This window comes from Rattus norvegicus, chromosome X, assembly GCF_021556685.1.
Source record: "Rattus norvegicus strain SHRSP/BbbUtx chromosome X, alternate assembly SHRSP_T2T, whole genome shotgun sequence".
Classification (NCBI taxonomy): domain Eukaryota; kingdom Metazoa; phylum Chordata; class Mammalia; order Rodentia; family Muridae; genus Rattus; species Rattus norvegicus.
Window position 1 is genome coordinate 7396864 of NC_141554.1, and position 21127 is coordinate 7417990.

The window sequence follows — 21127 nt, forward strand, 5'->3', positions numbered from 1 at the left end:
GGGAATAACAATCGAAGTGTAAATAAGAAATACCCAAGTTAATAATGATGAAAAAAAAAGAAAGAAAGAAAGAGAGAGAGAGAGAGAGAGAGAGAGAGAGAAAGAAAGAAAGAAAGAAAGAAAGAAAGAAAGAAAGAAAGAAAGAAAGAAAGAAAGAAAGAAAGAAAAAGGCCAGACACGGTCTCTCATGGGGTGCACACCCACTCTGCAATGGTCTCCCATTTTAGACATTGGACAATGCCAGAGCCACACTTTATCTTGATCACACCTGCCCCCAACACACACACACACACACACACACACACACACACACACACACACACACACACACAGGCTTCTCCCACAAAACCAATTAAACAACATGGGAATGAGATATATGCAGCGAGATGGAGCACAGGCAGCACATGAGGGTCCAGGAAGCACCATGATGCACAAATCCTGGAATGCTCCAGGAGCACCCTGAGGATGGGAAGTGTGGAGAGGCCAGTACTCAATGAGAAGGACATGCGACACTACAGATCAACCACCCTTCTGAGCTTGAGAAGAGTGTCACATGGAGCACACAAAAGGAGTGAAATTATTGATGACAAGACAGTGCCTAAAGTATCTACACGGGCCCAAAGGACCACAGTGAAATATGCAGGAGATCACAGTGATCGGACTGAAAGCTGCATCCCTGCCTTCAAGATCACGAATGCTGATGGGGAGGAGAGACAAAGGGCCTGCTAGCAAAAAACAAAAAGAGCTGCCATCACTAACAATGAGTGGCCATTCCCCATCAATGTTCATCCCTTTCTTGGTGTGGTTTAGACCCTGGCCTGAGAAAAGCAAAAGAGTGCTGGAAGTATTAGAAGTATATGCCATCAGGAACAACAGGGATCTTATGTGGACAAAACCAGCAAGCTGGAATAAGAATGTGAGCAAAGCCAACAAACAATCCAAAGACAATGGAGAAGGACAGAGAAACTGCCACAAAGGAAAACAGGATAAAAAAAAAACAACAAAATCCTTAGTTGCTTACCTTTAGAAAGCAGCGCAGTGAGGACGGCAAAGTAATGGACTGGGAAGCACTTGGCAGAAAGAAAAACATGGATGCAAGAAGCACAGACCAATGGAGTTGGGGTACTCCAAGAAAAAATAGAAAGCAAAAAAAAAAAAAAAAAAGAACAGCAACAAAAATGCTGTTTATTTTCGAAGTACACTGGGAAAAAACAGCAAAAATTAGATATTCTCCTCACCCCATGGCTTCACAATTCTACCCATACAAGTGACAACAACCATGGAGAATGCAGAATGCCTGACACGGAAATGAAGCACAGTGCTCAGTTGTCACAAGCCTACCACAGAATATACTCAAGCAAGCAAGCAAGTAGAAAAAGCAGGATAAATCCACAAAGGCGTAGCTTCAACATGTGAGACTCAAGGGCAGAAAACAGGTGCCTGGAGAATCCAATGACTTTGGAGAGTCCTGTCCTTTAATGTTACGAACCAAGGACAGAGTGTCAGATTAAATCTCCAGGAAAAATATGGACAGTTTGTGAATATCAAAACAATAACAGATACAGCTAACAAATTTGCAAGCCACACAGAACAACTGAACATCATGCCTGGTTCAGTGTCCCAACAAAGTCTGATGAACAAAAGAACCATACCTCAAAGAAACAACACTGTATCCTATAACCATGAATAGACACAAGTAGAAAGTGCCATGCTAGAATGATGGTGGCACAGGTCCCACTTGGCCTCAGATATCCAGAACCTTGTCCCTCATGACCTAGGGGCTTCTAGAAAATAAAAAGCCCTGATGCTCCGTGGTCACAGGGCAGGACCATATTGGCTTGGAATATGGGGCCACAGCATCCTCTAGGACTCAGAAATCCAGAGGCCAGTTGCTGGGCACAAGCAGAAGAGGAAGGGGTTGGGGTGGAAGGAAAAAACCTCCAGAGAAGGACTAATACCTTCTGGTTGACCTGATCAAGCCATGATCAACTACATAATTTGTCTCAATAGGACACACAGCAATTTCCATTCCCCCATATATATCCAGGTACTACCTCCTCGATATAGATTATTCCAAAACATGACTCCAGCTCCTGTATGTACACCCCTGCCTGCTAGGACTTCCTGCACCCTGGTGTGATCATTGTAGGCACTTCCATATCCTTCTATTCAACCAGGGAACCGGAGCACTGCAGAAAATTGTCACCACTAAGTGACACAGGACAACTGACTTGGTGATCCAAGAAACCCACTTTCACAAGGTGAGACCTTAGACGTGGAAGGTAGGTGCAAGATCCAGGAATTGCAACCCATGAACCTCAGGGTGTGGTTGGAGGACCTGGAGCAGGCAGGAGAGAGTATAACAATGACAGATTGCAGGAGACAAGACCACAGCCAGATTCAGAAAGAGACAAGGGAGGGCAATGCTGTGAACTCAGCCCATGCTGCATGAGAGATGGAGGAGGAGGGGAGGTCCAGAAGCAGCTTTACCAGCGAGGGCGATCAGGGGTGTGTACCAGCAGAGGAAGACCAATCTTGGGAAGATTAGGAAGACATCAACTAGACTTCCACTGCCACACCAAGACACACATATAGGTTTATCTCTCCTCCCAGGCACCCACCTTGGCTCCTTGGCAGACTCCACAAACTTCTTCCCAGAAAACAACAGGTTTTGATGAGCCTGCAGTCACATCTCAGTTGACAGACCCACGACTGGTAGCCACTTTTTCCCTTGCTGGGAACTCCCTCTAGCTCTCACTACCCCAGACCATCCAAACTTGGTGCAGTTGAAGAGCTGGGAAGCTCTCCAAACTGAACTCTCTATAGAAATAACTTTACTGAGATTCCTGTACCATCTACGTTAAAGTACTTTTCATTCAGCTATTAGGAACTGTATTATTTAATATTAAATATTTCTGTGAAAGTACTTGAAAGTAGTGACTTGCAACGTTTCTGTAGAAAGGAGAAATTTAAGAAAGTGTTTTGCAGTTGCCATTTATTGTGAGACATGTTCCTGCTGTATTCTTAAAAACAGCTTTCCATGCTAAGATGTGTAAAGTAACCTAAATAGGGAATGTGAAATAGAAGACTCTCCTGATTACTTGCACAGAGAATGACACACAGGCTTGCTCACTTTATTGTACTTTCTCTAGTGTCTACGTTATGAATTGTAATGCACTCTCTGAAATGTCATTGTGATAGTAAAGAAAAATAAAGATGTTCTATGTTACTGTAACATAATAAAGCAAGTACAAAGCAGAATAGACTGAATGGGTTTGCATTTGATGCTTAAGAAACGTTCTTGTTGTATATGTTAAAAGGCACTTTTACCTCCTTAAGTATATGAAGCCAACTGTACTTCCAAATCTAAAGGAAACACTCCCTTAGTTATTAGTAAGGAAAGTGAAAAAAGGCATGACCAGTGTACTGGGATTTGTGTAGCATCTCTGTGAACCTACTTTTCTTTAGCTATTACACATTGACTGTGTAAGGTCAAATATTCTGGTGAAAATATAAGAAAGTAACGTCAAACTGAACGTGATACACAAATCTCAGTAAAAAGTGCATGCATGTTTACAGTTCTCTGTGTTAATAACCAGGAAAGTATATTTCCTCGTGTAACCATAGACATTATCTTTAAATATCTCAGACATTATTGCCTGTTTATAGGACGGAAAAAGGCACCTTTCTTGCAATAATGTCAACTGCCCAATACTCATAGTAATTTTGCTCTGTAATTGGTTTATTTTGTTAGGTTAACACAGACATTATTTTACTATATTATCACAACAATTCAGAGAATGCAGAACAATTCGTTATAACTGAAAGAACTGCAACATGATGCTAAAGAAAATAAAGTAAACAGTGCAAGTCTGTGTTGAAGTCTCTGTGGTAATAATAAAAAAAAGTGTTCCACTTCTTGTTCTCCTCCTCAGGTAATTTTGCATACCTTAGACAGAAAACCTGTGTTTTTAGGAAGATAAAATGAATGTTTCCTACAGAAAATATCAACTGCAAAATGCATTCAATAACTGTTGCTTCATATATTTGGTTTACTTTAGTAGTGGGACACCATGTGTCAATACTTTCTCATATTTCCACTGAAATGTTTGACCTTACAATTTTAATGTATTCATGATGAAAGGAGAGATTCACAGAGATGCTATACCAATCACAGTACACCGGGCATGCCTCATTCTATTTTCTTTAGTAATCACTAGGGATATTTTGATTTTGCTGTGTGTACTTGGCTTCATATACATTAGGTTGTAAACGTGTGTATTAAAGGCATTTCTTAAAATAAATGTCAGCGGCAAAACAAAGTCAGTCTGTTCTGCTTTGTAATTGATTTATTTTGTTAGGGTAACACATACACCATTATTTTATGATATTATCACAACTACATTTCAGTAGTAGTTATTGTTATTGCTCAAATTAGTGTAACGTAGATGCTAGAGAAAATATAATGAACTGAGCAAGCCTGTGTGATATTCTCTGCGCAAATAACCAGGAGATTGTTCCTCATCTTATTCCCCTGTTCAGGTATCTGTACATATCTCAGACTGAAATCTTTTCTATATAGGGAGAACAAAAAAAAAAGAAAGAAAGAAAAAAACAATGTTTCGTACAGAAAACATCAACAGCAAAACTCATAGAGTAAGCTATACTTACTATTTAGAAAAAAAAAAGTAGGGAAGAGTCTCGACTGACCACATGGGCACTGGGGAAAATTTCCTGAACAAAACACCAATGGCTTATGCTCTAAGATCAAGAATCAACAAATGGGATCTCATAAAACTGCAAAGCTTCTGTAACGTAAAGGACACTGTTATGAGGACAAAATGGCAACCAACAAATTGGGGGTAACATTTTTTACAAATTCTTTACCTGATACAGGGCTAATATCCAAAATATACAAATAACTCAAGTAGTTAGACTCCAGAGAGACAAATAACCCTATTAAAAATGGGATACAGAGAGAGCTAAACAAAGAATTCTCAGCTAAGGGATATGGAATGGCTGAGAAGTACCAAAAGAAATGCTCAAAATCCTTAATCATCAAGGAAATAAAAATCAAAACAACCCTGAGATTCCACCTCACACCAGGCCAAATGGTTAAGATCAAAAATCAGGTGACAACAGATGCTGGGGAGGATATGAAGAAAGAGGAACACTCCTCCATTGTTGGTGGGATTTCAAACTTGTACAAGCACTCTGGAAATCAGTCTGGAAAATTGGACATTGCACTACCTGAGGACCCAGCTACACTACTCCTGGGCATATACCCAAAAGATGCCCCAACATATAAAAAAGACACATGTTCCACAATGTTCATAGCAGCCTTATTTTTAATAGCCAGAAGCTGGAAAGAACCCAGATGCTCTTCAACAGAGGAATGGATACAGAAAATGTGGTACATCTACACAATGGAGTACTACTCAGCTATCAAAAACAATGACCTCATGAAATTCATAGGCAAGTGGATTGAACTAGAAAATGTCATCCTGTGTGAGGTAACCCAATAACAGGAAAACATACATGGCATGCACTCAGTGATAAGTGGATATTAGCCCAAAAGCTCAAATTACACAAGATACAATCCACAGACAACATGAAGCTCAAAAAGAAGGACAATCAAACTGCAGAAGCTTTACTCCTTCTTAAAAGAGGGAACAAAAATATCCATAGGAGCAGAAATGGAGGCAAAGTTTGGAGCAGAGACTGCCTCACATGGGTATATAGCCCATTTATATACAGCTACCAAAACTAGATAAGATTGATTAAGCTAAGAAGCTCATGCTTACAGGATTCGAATATAGCTGTCTCCTGAGAGGCATAGCCAGAACATGCCAAATACAGAGGCAAATAGTAGCAGCAAACCACTGAACTGAGAACAGGATCCCCACTGGAGGAATTAGAGAAAATTTTGAAAGAGGTGAATGGGCTTGCAACCCCATGAGAACAATGCCAACCAACCAGAGCTTCCAGGGACTAAATCACTACCCCAAAAACTATACATGAACTGACCCATGGCTCTAGCTGCATATGTGTTGGACACCAATGGAAAGAGAAGCCTTTGGTCCTACCCAGGTTGGGCCCCCCACTCTAGGGGAATGTCGGGCGGTGGGAAAGTGGGCAGATGGGTAGGGGAAAACCCTTATAGGAAAAGGGGAGAAGGATGCAATACGGGCGGGGCATATATCCAGGAAAACAGTACAAGGAATTACATTTGAAATGTAAACTAAAAAATCTAATAAAAGAAGAAAATGGAACAAAGTATGCCCAGTGTACTGTGATTGGTGTAGCATCTCTGTGAACCTACCCTTCTTTCAGCATTAACACATTTACTGTGTAATGTCCAACATTTTTGTGTTCATTTTCTTTACTAATCATTAGGGAAGTGTTTCCTTTAGATTTGTGAGTACAGTTGGCTTCATATACTTTAGGTAGTAAACATGTGGGGTTGTTATGAAATATTTCATTTCTTGCATTTTCTTGGGCATTGTTGGCCTTGACCATATATTTGCATGTCTTTTTAAAAAATATATTCATTTTTATTTATTTTTAGTGATTATTTCGTTGGCTGACTTTTGACACACACCAAGAACCAAGGTTTTATATTATATTCATCTAAAAAAGATTAAAGACCTAAAATGAAAGACATAAAGGAAGACATAAATAACTCCTTCAAAGAAACACAGGACAACACAGGTAAAGAAGTAGAAGCCCTTAAAGAGGAAACACAAAAAATCCCTGAAAGAATTACAGGAAAACACAACCAAAGAGGTGAAGGAATTGAACAAAACTGTATAGGATTTAAAAATGGAAATAGAAACGATGAAGAAAGCACAAAGGGAGACAACGCTGGACATAGGAAACCAAGGAAAGAGATCAGGTGTCATAGACACAAGTATTCAGAACAGAATACAAGAGATAGAAGAGAGAATCTCAGGGGCAGAAGATTCCAGAGACAACATTGACACAACCATCAAAGATAATGTAAAACACAAAAAGCTCCTAACCCAAAACATACAGGAAATCCAGGACACAAGGAGAAGATAAAACCTAAGGATAATAGGTATAGAAGAGACTGAAGACTCTCAACTTAAAGGGCCAATAAATATCTTCAAACAAGTTACATAAGAAAACATTGCTAACTTGAAGAAAAAGATGCCCATAAACATACAAGAACATAAAAGAAATTCCTCCCAGAACATAATCAAAACAGCAAATGCACAAAACAAAGAAACAATATTAAAAGCAAAAAGGGAAAAAGGTCAAGTAATGTATAAATGCAGACCTACAAGAATTACACTTGACTCCTCACCAGAGTCTCGGAAAGCCAGAAGATCCTGAGAGATATCATACAGACACCAAAAAGACACAAATGCCAGACCAGGCTACTATATCCAACAAAACACTCAATTTACATAGATAGAGAAACCAAGATATTCCATGACAAAATCAAATTTACACAATATCTTTCTACAAATCCAGCATTACAAAGGATAATAGATGGAAAACTCCAACACAAGGAAGGAAACTACACCGTAGAAAAAGCAAGAAAGTAATCTACTTGCAAGGAAACCAAAAGAAGAGAACCACAGAAATATTATTCCACTTCTCTCAACAAAAGTAACAGGAAACAACAATCACTACTCCTTAATATCTCTTAACAACAATGGACTCAATTCCCCAGTAAAAAGACATAGACTAACACACTGGGTACGGAAGGAGGACCCAGTATTTTGCTGCATACAAGAAACACACCTCACTGACCAAGACAGACACTACCTTAGAGTAAAATGTAGGAAAACAGTTTTCCAATCAAATGGTCCCAAGAAACCAGCTGGAGTAGCCATTCTAATATCATATAAAACTGACTTTCAACCAAAAGTTATAAAAAAAGATAAGGAAGGACACTTCATATTCATCAAAGGAAAAATCCACCAAGATAAAATCTCAATCCTGAATATCTATGCTCCAAATGCAAGGTAACCTACATTCATAAAAGAAACCTTAATAAAATTCAAAGCACACAGCACACCTCACACAGTAATAGTGGGAGATTTTAAAACCCCACTCTCATCAATGGAAGGATCATAGAAACAGAAACTAAACAGAGACATAAAAAATAACAGAAATTATTAACAAATTGGATTTAACAGATATTTATCAAACATTCCATCCTAAAACAAAAGAATATACATTCTTCTTAGCACCTCATGGTACCTTCTCCAAAATTGAACAAATAATTGATCACAAAATAGGCCTCAACAGATACAGGAAGACTGAAATAATCCCATGCATCCTATCAAATCACCAAGGACTATGCCTTATCTTCAATAACAACAAAAAACAACTGAAAGCCCACATATACATGGAATTTGAACAATGCTCTTGTCAATGATAACCTGGTCAAGGAAGACAAAAAGAAAAAAAAACTTTTTAGAATTTAATGAAAATGAAGGCACAACATACCCAAACTTATGGGACACAATGAAAGCAGTGCTAAGAGGAAAACTCATAGTTATGAGTGCCTCCAAAAAGAAAGTGGAGAGTGCATACATTAGGAGCTGGACAGCACACCTAAAAATTCTATAACAAAAAGAAGAAAATAAACCCAAGAGGAATAGAAGGCAAGAAATAATCAAACTCGGGGCTGAACTCAACCAAGTAGAAAAAAAAAAAGAACTATACGAAGAATCAACAAAACGAGGAGCTGGCTCATAAAAAATAAAATCAACAAGATACATAAACCCTTAGTCAGACTAACAAGAGCACACAGAGAGTGTGTCCAAATTAACGAAATCAGAAATGAAAAGGGAGACAGAACAGAATCTGAAAAATTAAAAAAAATCATCAGATCCTACTACTATATTCAACAAAACTTGAAAATCTAGATGAAATGGTCAATTTTTTAGACAGATACCTGGTACCAAATTTAAATCAAGATCAGGATAAACCATGTAAACAATTCCATAACTCCTAAAGAAATAGAAGCAGTAATTAAAAGTCTCCCAACCCAAAAAAGCCCAGAACCAGATGGGTTAATGCAGAATTCGATCAGACCTTCGTAGAAGACCTTATACCAATACTGTCCAAACTATTCCACAAAATTGAAACAGATGGAGCACTACCGAATTCCTTCTATGAAGCCACAATTACTCTTATACCTAAACCACACAAAACCCAAAAAAGAAAGAGAACTTCAGACCAATTTCCCTTATGAATATTGATGCAAAAACACTCAATAAAATTCTCACAAACCAAATCCAAGAACACAGCAAAATGATCATCCATCATGATCAAACAGGCTTCATCCCAGGGATGCAGGGATCGTTCAATACATGGAAATCCATCAACATAATCCACTATATAAACAAAATCAAAGATAAAAACCGCATGATCATTTCATTAGATGCTGAGAAAGCATTTGACAAAATTCAACACCTCTTCATGATAAAAGTCCTGGAAAGATCAGGAATCCAAGGCCCATACCTAAACATAGTAAAGGCAATATACAGCAAACAAGTAGCCAACATTAAACTAAATGGAGAGAATCTTGAAGCAATCCCACTAAAATCAGGGACTAGACAAGGCTGCCCACTCTCTTCCTACTTATTCAATATAGTACTTGAAGTCCTAGCCAGAGTAATCAGACAGTGAAAGGAGGTCAAACGGATACAAATTGGAAAGGAAGAACTCAAAATATCACTATTTGCAGATGATATGATAGTATACATAAGTTCCACCAGAGAACTACCAAGATTGATCAACAACTTCAGCAGAGTGGTTGTGTACAAAGTTAACTCAAACAAATCAGTAGGCTTCCTCTACTCAAAGCATAAACAGGCTCAGAAAAAAAGTAGGGAAAGGACACCCTTCACAATAGTCACAAATAACATAAAATACCTCGGTGTGACTCTAATCAAGCAAGTTAAATATTTGTATGACAAGAACTTCAAGTCTCTGAAGAAAGAAATTGAAGAAGATCTCAGAAGATGGAAAGACCTCCTATATGCTCATAGACTGGCAGGATTGATATAGTAAAAATGGCTATTTTGCCAAAAGCAATCTACAGATTCAATGCAATCCCCATCAAAATTCCAACTCAATTCTTCATAGAGTTAGAAAGAGCAATTTGCAAATTCTTTGCAATAACAGAAAACCCAGGATATCGAAAACTATCCTCAACAATAAAATAAAATACCTCAAGCAGTATTACAGAGCAACAGTGATAAAAAAAAAAAAACTGCACGGTATTGGTACAAAGACAGGCAGGAAGATCAATGGAATAGAATTGAAGAGCTAGAAATGAATCCACACACCTATGGTCACTTGATTTTTGACAAAGGAGCCAAAACCATCCAATGGAAAAAAGATAGCATTTTCAGCAAATGGTGCTGGTTCAATTGAAGGTCAGCATGTAGAAGAATACAGATCGATCCATTCTTATCACCCTGCAGAAAGCTTAAGTCTAAGTGGATCAAGGACCTCCACATCAAATCAGATACACTCAAACTAATAGAAGAAAAAGTGGGGAAGAGCCTCGAACACATGGGCACTGGGAAAATTTCCTGAACAAAAAACACCAATGGCTTATACTCTAAGATCCAGAACTGACAAATGGGACCTCATAAAACTGGAAAGTTTCTGTAAGGCAAAGGACACTATCAATAGTACAAAATAGCATCCCACAGATTAGGAAAAGATCTTTACCAATAACACATCTGATAGCAGCTAATATCCAAAATATACAAAGAACTCAAGAAATTAGACTCCAGAGAATCATATAAAGCTTTTAAAAAATTGGCTACAGAGCTAAACACAGAATTCTCAGCTGGAGAATATCAAATGGCTGAGAAGTACCTAAAGAAATGTTCAACATCCTTAGTCATCGGGGAAATGCAAATCAAAACAACCCTGAGATTCCACCTCACACCAGTCAGAATGGCTAAGATCAAAAACTCAGGTGACAGCAAATGCTGGCGAGGATGTGGAGAAAGAGGAACACTCCTCCATTGTTGTTGAGATTGCAAGTTGGTACAACCACTCTTGAAATCAGTCTGGAGGTTCTTGAGAAAATTACACTACCCAAGGACCTGGGTATAACTCTCCTGGGCATATACCCAAATGATGTTCCAACATATAACAAAGACACATGTTCTACTATGTTCATAGCAGCCTTATTTATAATATCCAGAAGCTGGAAAGAACCCAAATGTCCTTCAACAGAGGAATAGATACAGAAAATTTGGTATATCTACACAATGGAATATTACTCAGCTATCAAAAACAATGACTTTATGAAATTCGTAGGCAAATGGATGGAACTGGAAAATATCATCCTGAGTGAGGTAACCCAATCACAGAAAAACACACATGGTATGTACTCACTGATAAGTGGATATTAGCCCAAAAGCTCAAACTATGCAAGTTTCAAGCCACAGACCACATGAAGCTCAAGTAGAAGGACAACCAAAGTTCAAATTCTTCAGTCTTTCTTAAAAGGGGGAACAAAAATATTCATAGGCAGGGATATGGAGACAAAGCTTGGAGCAGAGATTGAAATAATGACCATTCAGTGCCTGTCCTGCCTGGGGATCCATCCCATACCTATAGAGCCACCAAACCTAGAATATATTGATGAAGCCATGAAGTGCATGTTGACCAGAGCCTGATATAGCTCAGCTAGAGCGAGACAAATACAGAGGTGAATGCTAGCAGCTAGCCAATGAACTGAGAACGGGGTCCCTATTGGAGGAGTTAGAGAAAGGATTGAAGGAGCTGAGGGTTTTGCAACCCCATAAGAACAACAATGCCAACCAACCAGAGCTCCCAGGGACTAAACCACTACCCGAAGACTACACGCTGAGAGACCCATGGCTCCAGCTGCATATGTAGCAGAGGATGGCCTTGTTGGACACCAATGGGAGAAGTCCTTGGTCCTGCCAAGGTTGGACTCCCCAGTGTAGGGGAATGTTAGGGTGGGGAGGAAGGAAGGGGAATGGTTGGGGAGGGGGAGCACCCTTATAGAAGAAGGGGAGGAGTAAGGGATGGGAGGGGCTTTTGGAAAGGAAACCTGGAAAGGGAAAAACATTTGAAATGTAAATAAAAACTATCCAATGAAAAAGAAAAAAGAATCACACACACACACACACACACACACACACACACACACACAAACACACAAAGAAATTTAAGACTAACAAATCATAGCATAAGTTGAATATTCCTTACCTACCTATTTGATCCAGAAAAAAATTCAAATTTTGGTTTGTTTACATAGACTTTGCTAGGTGAGTATCTCTAATTCAAAAATTGAACAGCCTATAACACAGCATTTTTTGAGTATAAATTTGCTCAAAGGTTTTCAGTTTTGTGGGCCACTTTAGGATTTCAGGTCCTTTAATTAGGGGTATTCAACAGATATCTTCATAACATGTAACACTATTCAACATCAAAATGAATATGTAAAACAATGGGGATAAATTGCAAACTAATTCTTATGAATGAATGAAACAAGCCTTTCCTCAAAGAGTACATATGACAGGATTCCCTTTATAGAATTCTTAATAAAGGCAAATTTAATCTATAATGATAAAAAGTATGAAAGTAATTGCCCAGGGCTGAAAGAGTGGTAGATACTGATTCCAAGGGGCACATGAAAAAATGTTCTGAAATACAGCACTGTCTATGCCTGGTGGTCACACTGTTGCATAGATTGACAAAAGACATCATAATGTGTGATTCAAATGCATATATTTTGTTCTGTGTAAATCACACTGTGATAAAATTAATTCTAGAAGAGTGCATTGACCATAAAATTAGAAGATCAAACAGAGAGATTGGTCTGTGTTCACAAAAAGAATGAACAATTGTAAGGCATTACTTAGAAACAGAATAGAAAGCAGGGAAAGCTGTAGATGACAGTTGAGTAACTTAAAGTGAGAGGATAAAAGATTCTAAGAACAGGAAAAACCTGATCCTACCTATTTTCAAATAAATTAATGCCCTTACAACCCAAATATGATAATAATCTAGGAGGCTGAGGTGTGATTTAAGTGATGAAGCACTAAAATGTGATCAAAAATATCCAAGGAAGCAACATCCATAGAGAGGAGGCCTCGCCTTTAGTCCAGAGTGTGGAAATGGAGGCAGAAGGGTACTTTTCCTGGAGGAAAGTCAAGCAAAGAAGACAGTTTATAACAGCATCTGAAATAATGGGAGAAGAAAATTCAGTTCCTAAGACTCCAAACAACGTCTAAAACCTTAAAGGAAGGCAACAATGATAGCATTTTCAAGGCAGTCACCTCTCAGTGAGGTGGGGGTCTTCCACAGACCTCTGCCTAGGTTACATTCACTTACCTGAAAAGTTCTGGTATGGGGCTACCTCCTGCAATGTCCAGGGTTCCTCTCCTTGCTCCAACTTCAAGATGACTTCTGGTTTGGGAACTTTAAGCCCTGTTCAGAGAACATGGTAGAGAACTAGATCCAGATAATTGCTTTCTATTTGTTATTTGAGAGAGTTTATTGGGAATAGAACAATAATTCCAGAAATAAAAAGATGACTGTGGCATCTCAAGAGACTCAGGGCCAATACCAACTCACACTATCAAAAGTTCCACATGTCCCTACAGCTGATAATGCAAATATACTCATTGATGCTCTGCATTAGTTTCCTGCAGTTTCCAATTCTCTTGTGTGAAAAATAGAAGAAATTCATCATTTTGCATTTTAGAGAATAGAAACTTGAAATCAAGGTATCAGGGTCTGATAAACTTGAAATCTGATAAACTTGAAACTTGAAATCAAGGTATCTGTGGATCTAGGAGAAAATTCTTTCTTGAACCATCTAGCTTCCAGGGTTTAACAGAAACCTCTCCAGTAACATGGCTGTCTTCCCCACATGTCTTTTTATGGTCTTCCTCCCATTCATATTTGTAGAACTATCACTCTGATCCATGTCTTCATTTTCATGTGGCATTCTTTATTATGATGTCTCTGTATCAAAATTTACTTTTTTGATAAGGACACTTGGAATCATACAAATCTACTGTAATAACCTTATTTCGATTTGATTACCCCTATAAGCCATTTGTAAATATGTCACTTTAAGATTTCCACATAGATTTTGAGGGAACACAATATAACTTTAAAAAAGTCTACCCTGTGCCTCTCTCGAATCCATGCACTTTCACTTGCAAAATATTTACCTCTACTGGGCATGACATACAGAACATGGAAGGCAGAAGCAGGTGAGTATCTTGTGAATTTGTAGACAGTTTCATCTATATAGTGAGTCCCAGGACAATTAGTACTATTCAGTGAAACAGCATCTCAAAGATAATTATTTGCCTCTTCCCATCTTTTTCAAAGGACTTAGTCACTCCAGCATCAATTGATTAAAAAAAAATCTAAACCTCATCAACTCAATGACTCAAGTACATCAATAACACTCAGATAACTCATAATATGACAAATTCTTTTCTACTTAACAATTTATGGAACCACACAATTTATCTGTTTCCAAAACAAAATTGAGAGAAAGGCATTAGATATATAATTCATTTCTAAATGGAAAAATATGAGATAATTAAAAATAATCCTCATTAGCCCCATGATACATCCTGTAAGATCACTGTGATAGCAGTCTTCTTCCTCAGCCCCGGGATAGGAATAACAATACTCACTCTTGCACCCCATAATCAATAAGTAAAGTATTTGCTTTCTGTCCTGTGGCCTTATACTCTGCTTTAGATACCTACTTCCAAAGGATGGTGCATTTGTATTGAAATAGAAGTTAGAATCATCTTGACTATTTTGAGCTCTTTATGCCAATTAAGAGATTAAAAAGTGACTTGCTGGAGGCGCAGGAGCCCCAGGGCAGTCTAGGACAGGACCCTTCTGGTCTCCATCTGTGCCCAGAGCTGGGGCTGTCCCAGAGCCCTTGGAACCAAAACCTGACTGCAAAGAGCTGGTCTCCCAGGAGTGCACTCACTCTAAGCCCACAGGTGAGACCCCACTTTCTCTCCACTGACTATCCAAAGAGAGACCTGCAGGGAGCCCACAGGGAACAGGAACCTCAAAGCAGCCTGGGACAGGACACTTCTAGTCTCTATCTGCACCTAGAGCAAAGGCTGTTCCACAGACATTCTGATGCAAAGCCTGCCCACAAAGAGCTGGTCTGCCAGGAATGCTCTCACTCCTAAACCCACAGGTGGGACCACACTGTCTCTTCACTGACTTTCCTAGGAGAGACCCACCGGGAGCGGCCAGGATGCTGGAGCCACAGGGCGGCCTGAGACAGGATCCTTCCGGTCTCCATCTTCATCTAAATGTAAGGCTATGCCACAAGCCACCAGATGCAAAACCTGCCAAGAGAACTGGTCTCCCAGGAGTGCTTTCACTCCTAAAATCACAGGCTCACAGGCTCATAATCCCACAGGAGGGACAAGCTCCAATCAGAGACAGCAAGATCAACTAACATCAGAGATAATCTGATGGCAAGAGGCAAGCACAGGAACCCAAGCAACAGAAACCAAGACTACTTGGCATCATCAGAGCCCAATTCTCCCACCAAAGCAAACACTGGATATCCAAACACACCGGAAAATCAAGATCATGATGATGATAGAGGACTTTAAGAAGGACATAAATAACTCCCTTAATGAAATACAGGACAACACAGGTAAACAAGTAGAAGGCCTTAAAAAGGAAACACAAAAACCCCTTAAATAATTACAGGAAACACAATTGAACAAAAGCATCCAGGATTTAAAAGTGGAAATAAAAACAATAAAGAAATCACAAAGGGAGACAACACTAGAGATAGAAAACCTAGGGAAGAGATCAGGACTCATAGATGCAAGCATCACCAACAGAATACAAGAGATAAAAGAGACAATCTCAGGGGCAGAAGATACCATAGAAAACATTTACACAACAGTCAAAATGCAAAACACAAAATATTACTATTTGCAGCTGCTATGATAGTATACTTAAGTGTCCCCAAAAATTCCACCAGACAACTCCTACAGCTTATAAACAACTTCAGCAAAGTGGCTAGATATAAAATTAACTGAAACAAATCAGTAGCCTTCCTCTACTCGAAGGAAAAACAAGCTGAGAGAGAAATTAGGAAAATGATACCCTTCACAATAGCCAAAAATAATATAAAATAGCTTTGTGTGACTTGAACCAAGCAAGTGAAAGATCTATATGACTTCAAGTCTCTGAAGAAACAAATTGAAGATCTCAGAAGACGGAAAGACCTCCCATGCTCATGGATTAGAAGCTGAAGGGACTTGCAACCCCATAAGAACAACAATGCCAACCAACCAGAGCTCCCAGGGTCTAAACCACTACCCAAAGACCCATGGCTCCAGCTGCATATGTAGCAGAGGATGGTCTTGTTGGGCACCAATGGGAGGAGAAGCCCTTGGTTCTGCCAAGTCTGGACCCCTCAGTATAAGGAAATATCAGGACGGGGAGGCAGGAATGGGTGGTTGGGTAGGGGACACCCCTCATAGAAGAAGGGAGAGGGGTATGGGATAGGGAGGTATGGGATGGGAAACCTGGAAAGGGGTAACATTTGAAATGTAAATAAAAATATCCAATAAAAATGTAAATACAAATCGAATAAAAGAAATAATAAGCAAAAAATCAAGCCTAGACTCATTCTGGAAAATGAATAAGCTGTAAATCAAATTAAATCCACAAGCTTCCAGGTTATTTGGTATTAAAGTAAGGCCATTTATTGGAAAAGGAATGGAAACTAAATCTCTAAATTTTTCTGACTTTCTAGATAAGTAGAAGTCCTATTACTGTTTTAGTCACTTTATTAGTGTTGTAACAAAATACCATATGTCTGATGATTTATAAACAATGGTTTATTTAGTTAACAATTCTGGAGGGTGTTAAGTCTAAGATCATGGCCTTGGCATCTAGTAAGGGCCTTCATACTGCATCTCAACAGGACAAAAGCAAAAGTGAGAATGCATGAAAGATAGAAACAAAGGGTAGGATGGGGACCAAACTTATAACAAACTCATTCTGGTAATAACCAAACCATGCTCTGGATGACAACAACCAAATCTGAATGGCAGAGTCCTGTGGCCTTATCATGACTTAAATGTCCCTCTTCACTCAGTATCACAATTGTAATTAAGTTTCAACAAAAGTTTTTATGAACCATGCAGACCAATGCAACCTCTATCTGAAAAGGATAATCTGAGAAACTTAATAACTACCCCTGCTATTCAGAGTTCAACTGGCTCCTCTGCCCCTTTATTCAACTGAGACTTCCACCTTAAGGGATGGTACCAACCCATACTCAAGTTAGGTCTTCCTACCTTAGTTAATTTAACTCTCTTTGAAAAGACCCTAACTTTTCTATCACTATGCTAAGACCAAGGCAATCTGGAACACTCAGAGATAGATGTATTTCACCAATCTTCTAAATCTAATCAATTGTACAATGAAGATTAACCATCATGAACCACAGTAAGAGTGGAAAAGGCATTTAGTAAAAATTTTCTCTATATGGCAAGTAAACCCAGAATAGACCAGTGCAGAATCCTTGCCCTTTACTGGTGTGCTGGAAATATAGCATACAAAAGAACCACTCCTCGCTCTACTTGTAGGACACTTAAGTCCTTTTGATTCAGGCTCAGCCTGTGGAAGATATGAAGACCATAGAAACTCTGTAGCACTTGGGTCTTAGTGGAGTTGTATTACTTAATAATATAGCCCAGAACTAGTAGTAAACTCTATCTAAGGCCACATACTAGCACAACAGTGATATCCAAGTACCATAAAGTAAAGAGAGAACTTACGAGCATGCAAAACTGTTAAAAGAAATGATATTAATTTAGACATGGTATTCTTTTTTTTTTCCCGGAGCTGGGGACCGAACCCAGGGCCTTGCGCTTGCTAGGCAAGCACTCTACCACTGAGCTAAATCCCCAACCCCCATAGACATGGTATTCTTATATGCTTGGCTCTCAGCCCTAACTAACCTCTTGGCCATGGAAAACAAAATGATCCTTCCTTCTGAAACAGAGAAGGTGATTTCCATTATCTATGGTCTCAGGGTTTATGGTAGCAATTGCAACTCTGCTGACTTCTAAACTATACACAATGCCAATCTTCAGTTTTCTTTAAGGATAACACATACTCACACCTAAAGAGCATCACATTCTATTTCCTACCTATGAAACCATAGAAGTACTTCCTTTTCTCCCATCTGTCTCCTTTAGCCCAAGCTGGTAATGTCTCTACTGAAATCATTGTCTAGATCCAAAAGTTAATAACCAAATCTTTTGAGCAATGTGTTCACACATACCTTTGATCTTCTCAGAGTATATTTTCTTAATTTCTGCAAATAATGAGAACAGCCCCAGAGGCACATATGTTTGAGTACTTGGTCCACAGTTGGTGGGACTGTTTGGTAATGAGAGGTATGTCATTGTGGCTTTGGGGTTTCAAAGGCTTGCTCTTTTGTGTCTTTATCTACCATGTGGCTGTTGCCTAAAAATGTGAACTCTCAGCTATAGCACCAGCACCATGCCTGCCTGCCTATAGCACGCCACCATGATGGTCATGGTCTCACCTTCTGAAATTATAACCTGCCAATAAACTCTTTCTTCTATAAGTTGCCTTGGTCTTAGCATAGTGATAGAAACATTAGGCGCTGAGCATTTTCAGAATCCTCAAATAATTTTTCCTCTAAGAATTTCTTTTATGATTTAACTGTTTCCTCTCATATTATATAAGCACCAAGGATAAGTCATACTGTGTTTTCCCCAATGTTTAGAAATTCCTCAGATAAATGTTCACTACTTATAAGTACTACTTTTGAGCTGAGAGAATACAATCTCACCATGATCTTTGTGCCTTTAAAATAAGGATTAATTTTCCTTCCATTTATATAAACATGCCCCATATTCTGACACTTCACGTTTAACATATTTATATCAATAGGTTTTTCAAATAAACCTATGCATCTTTTGAGACAGTGTCTTACTATTTATCCCGGGCTATCTTGGAACTCACTATGTGGACCAAGTTTGTTACTGGCTCACAGAGATCTACCTGCCTTATCCTCCCAAGTGCTGGGATTAAAGGCATGTATTACCATACTCAGCTAAATCTATGCTTTTTATGTCAAATATCTGAAATTTTTTTCACCCTCAACTTATTATACCTATCCAAATCCTCTTTCATATTTTAATTATTTTGTGGGTTTTGTGTGTGTATGTGTGCAACAGCATATGTTCAGAGAAAAACATCCAGAAATCACTGCTGTCCTTCAATGATGAGATCCAAGGATTAAGCTCAGGTTATCAGACTTGCATGGAAAGCACAAATACCTGCTGCCTCCCTTTCATGTTAGTTATTTTTTAAAACAATACTCCATTTCCAAATGTGAAAAAAATGTATTAATTTCCTAGGATTTCTATTACATAGTATCACAAACTAGAAAGTTCAGAATACTTATTATCTTGCACTTCTGGAGATTAGAAGTCTAAAATTAAGGTATCATATGCAGGCCTATGGTCATTGAAAGGCCTTAGAGAGCAATTCTCCCTCAGCATCTGATGATCTCAGATGTTTCTCAGTTTAAAATGTATCCTTCCAATGCCAAACCATCTTTTCATGTCTTCACATTCTCTTCCCTCTGTGTGTCAAGAGTTCCCTTTTTCATAGAGAAAAAGATACAGGGTCTACAAGATGTTTCACCTGTTAAAAGCACTCGACTCCTAAGCCTGGTGACCTGAGATCAATCGACAGAGCCTACTTAAAGGTGTAAGGGAAGAATTAGTACAATAAAGTTGTCATGTGACCTCCACAAGCATGTTGTTGCATGTGTGTCCCACCCTGTTCTCCCACACACACACACACACACACACACAATCACACATTAATAACAAACAAATAATTCAAAGACAAGTTATGGCAGATTAGACAGAGATTTAATGTGCCAGGGTTGGAGGATACCCAGGGAGCCCTACTGTCTCAGAGGAGAAGGAGGAGGGATAGAGGGAAGGATTCTGTGAGGGAGGGACCAGGACTGGGAGGAGTGTTTGGGATGCAAATTAATTAATGTTTAAAAAGTTATAGTAGATTAAAACTTACCTTAACTACTCTATTCTAGTTTAGTTACTTCCATAAAGAATTTACTTCCAAATATGACTATATTCTGAGGCACTGAGGGTTAGGACTTTAATATACATTTTCTTTTTTAATACTTTAAAATATTTTTCTTTTCTTTTTAAAAATCAATTCCTTGAGAATTTAGCAAACTATATTTTTAATTATATTCACTCCCCTTCCCCAACTTCTCCCAGATACCCCTGTTTGCTGTAGGAAGACAGCTCTGGTGTTCTTGTTCTCTCTTAAAGGTAGCCAGGGGAGTATCGGAGGGTGTGTGTGTGTGTGTGTGTGTGTGTGTGTGTGTGTGTGTGTGTGCAAGACTTAACCTTGCAAGATTTTAGGGTTGCTGTCTTAAGTCTAAATTACTTTGCAGCAGTAGCTGGCCTGCCTGTTTGAGATCCTTTGAGACCAGAAACTGCAGTCTCTGGTGTTTAGCACCAGTGGGGTTGATCAAATAAAGGATGTGGAGAAAAAGGAATACTGCTCCGTTGGTGTTGGGATTGCAAGTTGGTACAACCACTCTAGAAATCAGTCTGGAGGTTCTTCAGAAAATTGAACATTGCACTACCCGAGGATCCGGCTATACTTCTCCTGGGCATATACCCAACATACAAAAAAAAATATGCTCCACTATGTTCATAGCAGCCTTATTTATAATAGCCAGAAGCTGGAAAGAACCCAAATGCCCTTCATCAGAGGAATGAATTCAAAAAATGTGGTACATCTACACAATGGAGTACTACTCAGCTATCAAAAACAATGACTTCATGAAATTCATAGGCAAATGGAATGAACTAGAAAATATCATCCTGAGTGAGGTAACACAATCTCAGAAAAATGCACATGGTATGCACTCACTGATATTAGCCCAAAAGCTTGAATTACCCAAGATGCAATCCACAGACCACAGGAAGCTCAAGAAGGATGACAAAAATGCGGATGCTTCCACTCCTTCATAAAAGGGGGA

The 21127-nt window shown here is 38.9% G+C and overlaps 1 protein-coding gene across 4 annotated transcripts in view; it reads right to left on the reverse strand.

The window, feature by feature from the left end:
* The window catches only part of Znf81 (zinc finger protein 81), a 98107-nt gene that overhangs the window by 21657 nt on the left and 55323 nt on the right, over positions 1-21127 (reverse strand). For all 4 annotated transcript variants that reach the window (NM_001447036.1, XM_087598835.1, XM_087598833.1 and 1 more), the window contains 1 exon segment: positions 13372-13467. In NM_001447036.1, the coding sequence (NP_001433965.1) occupies positions 13372-13467 (96 nt within the window).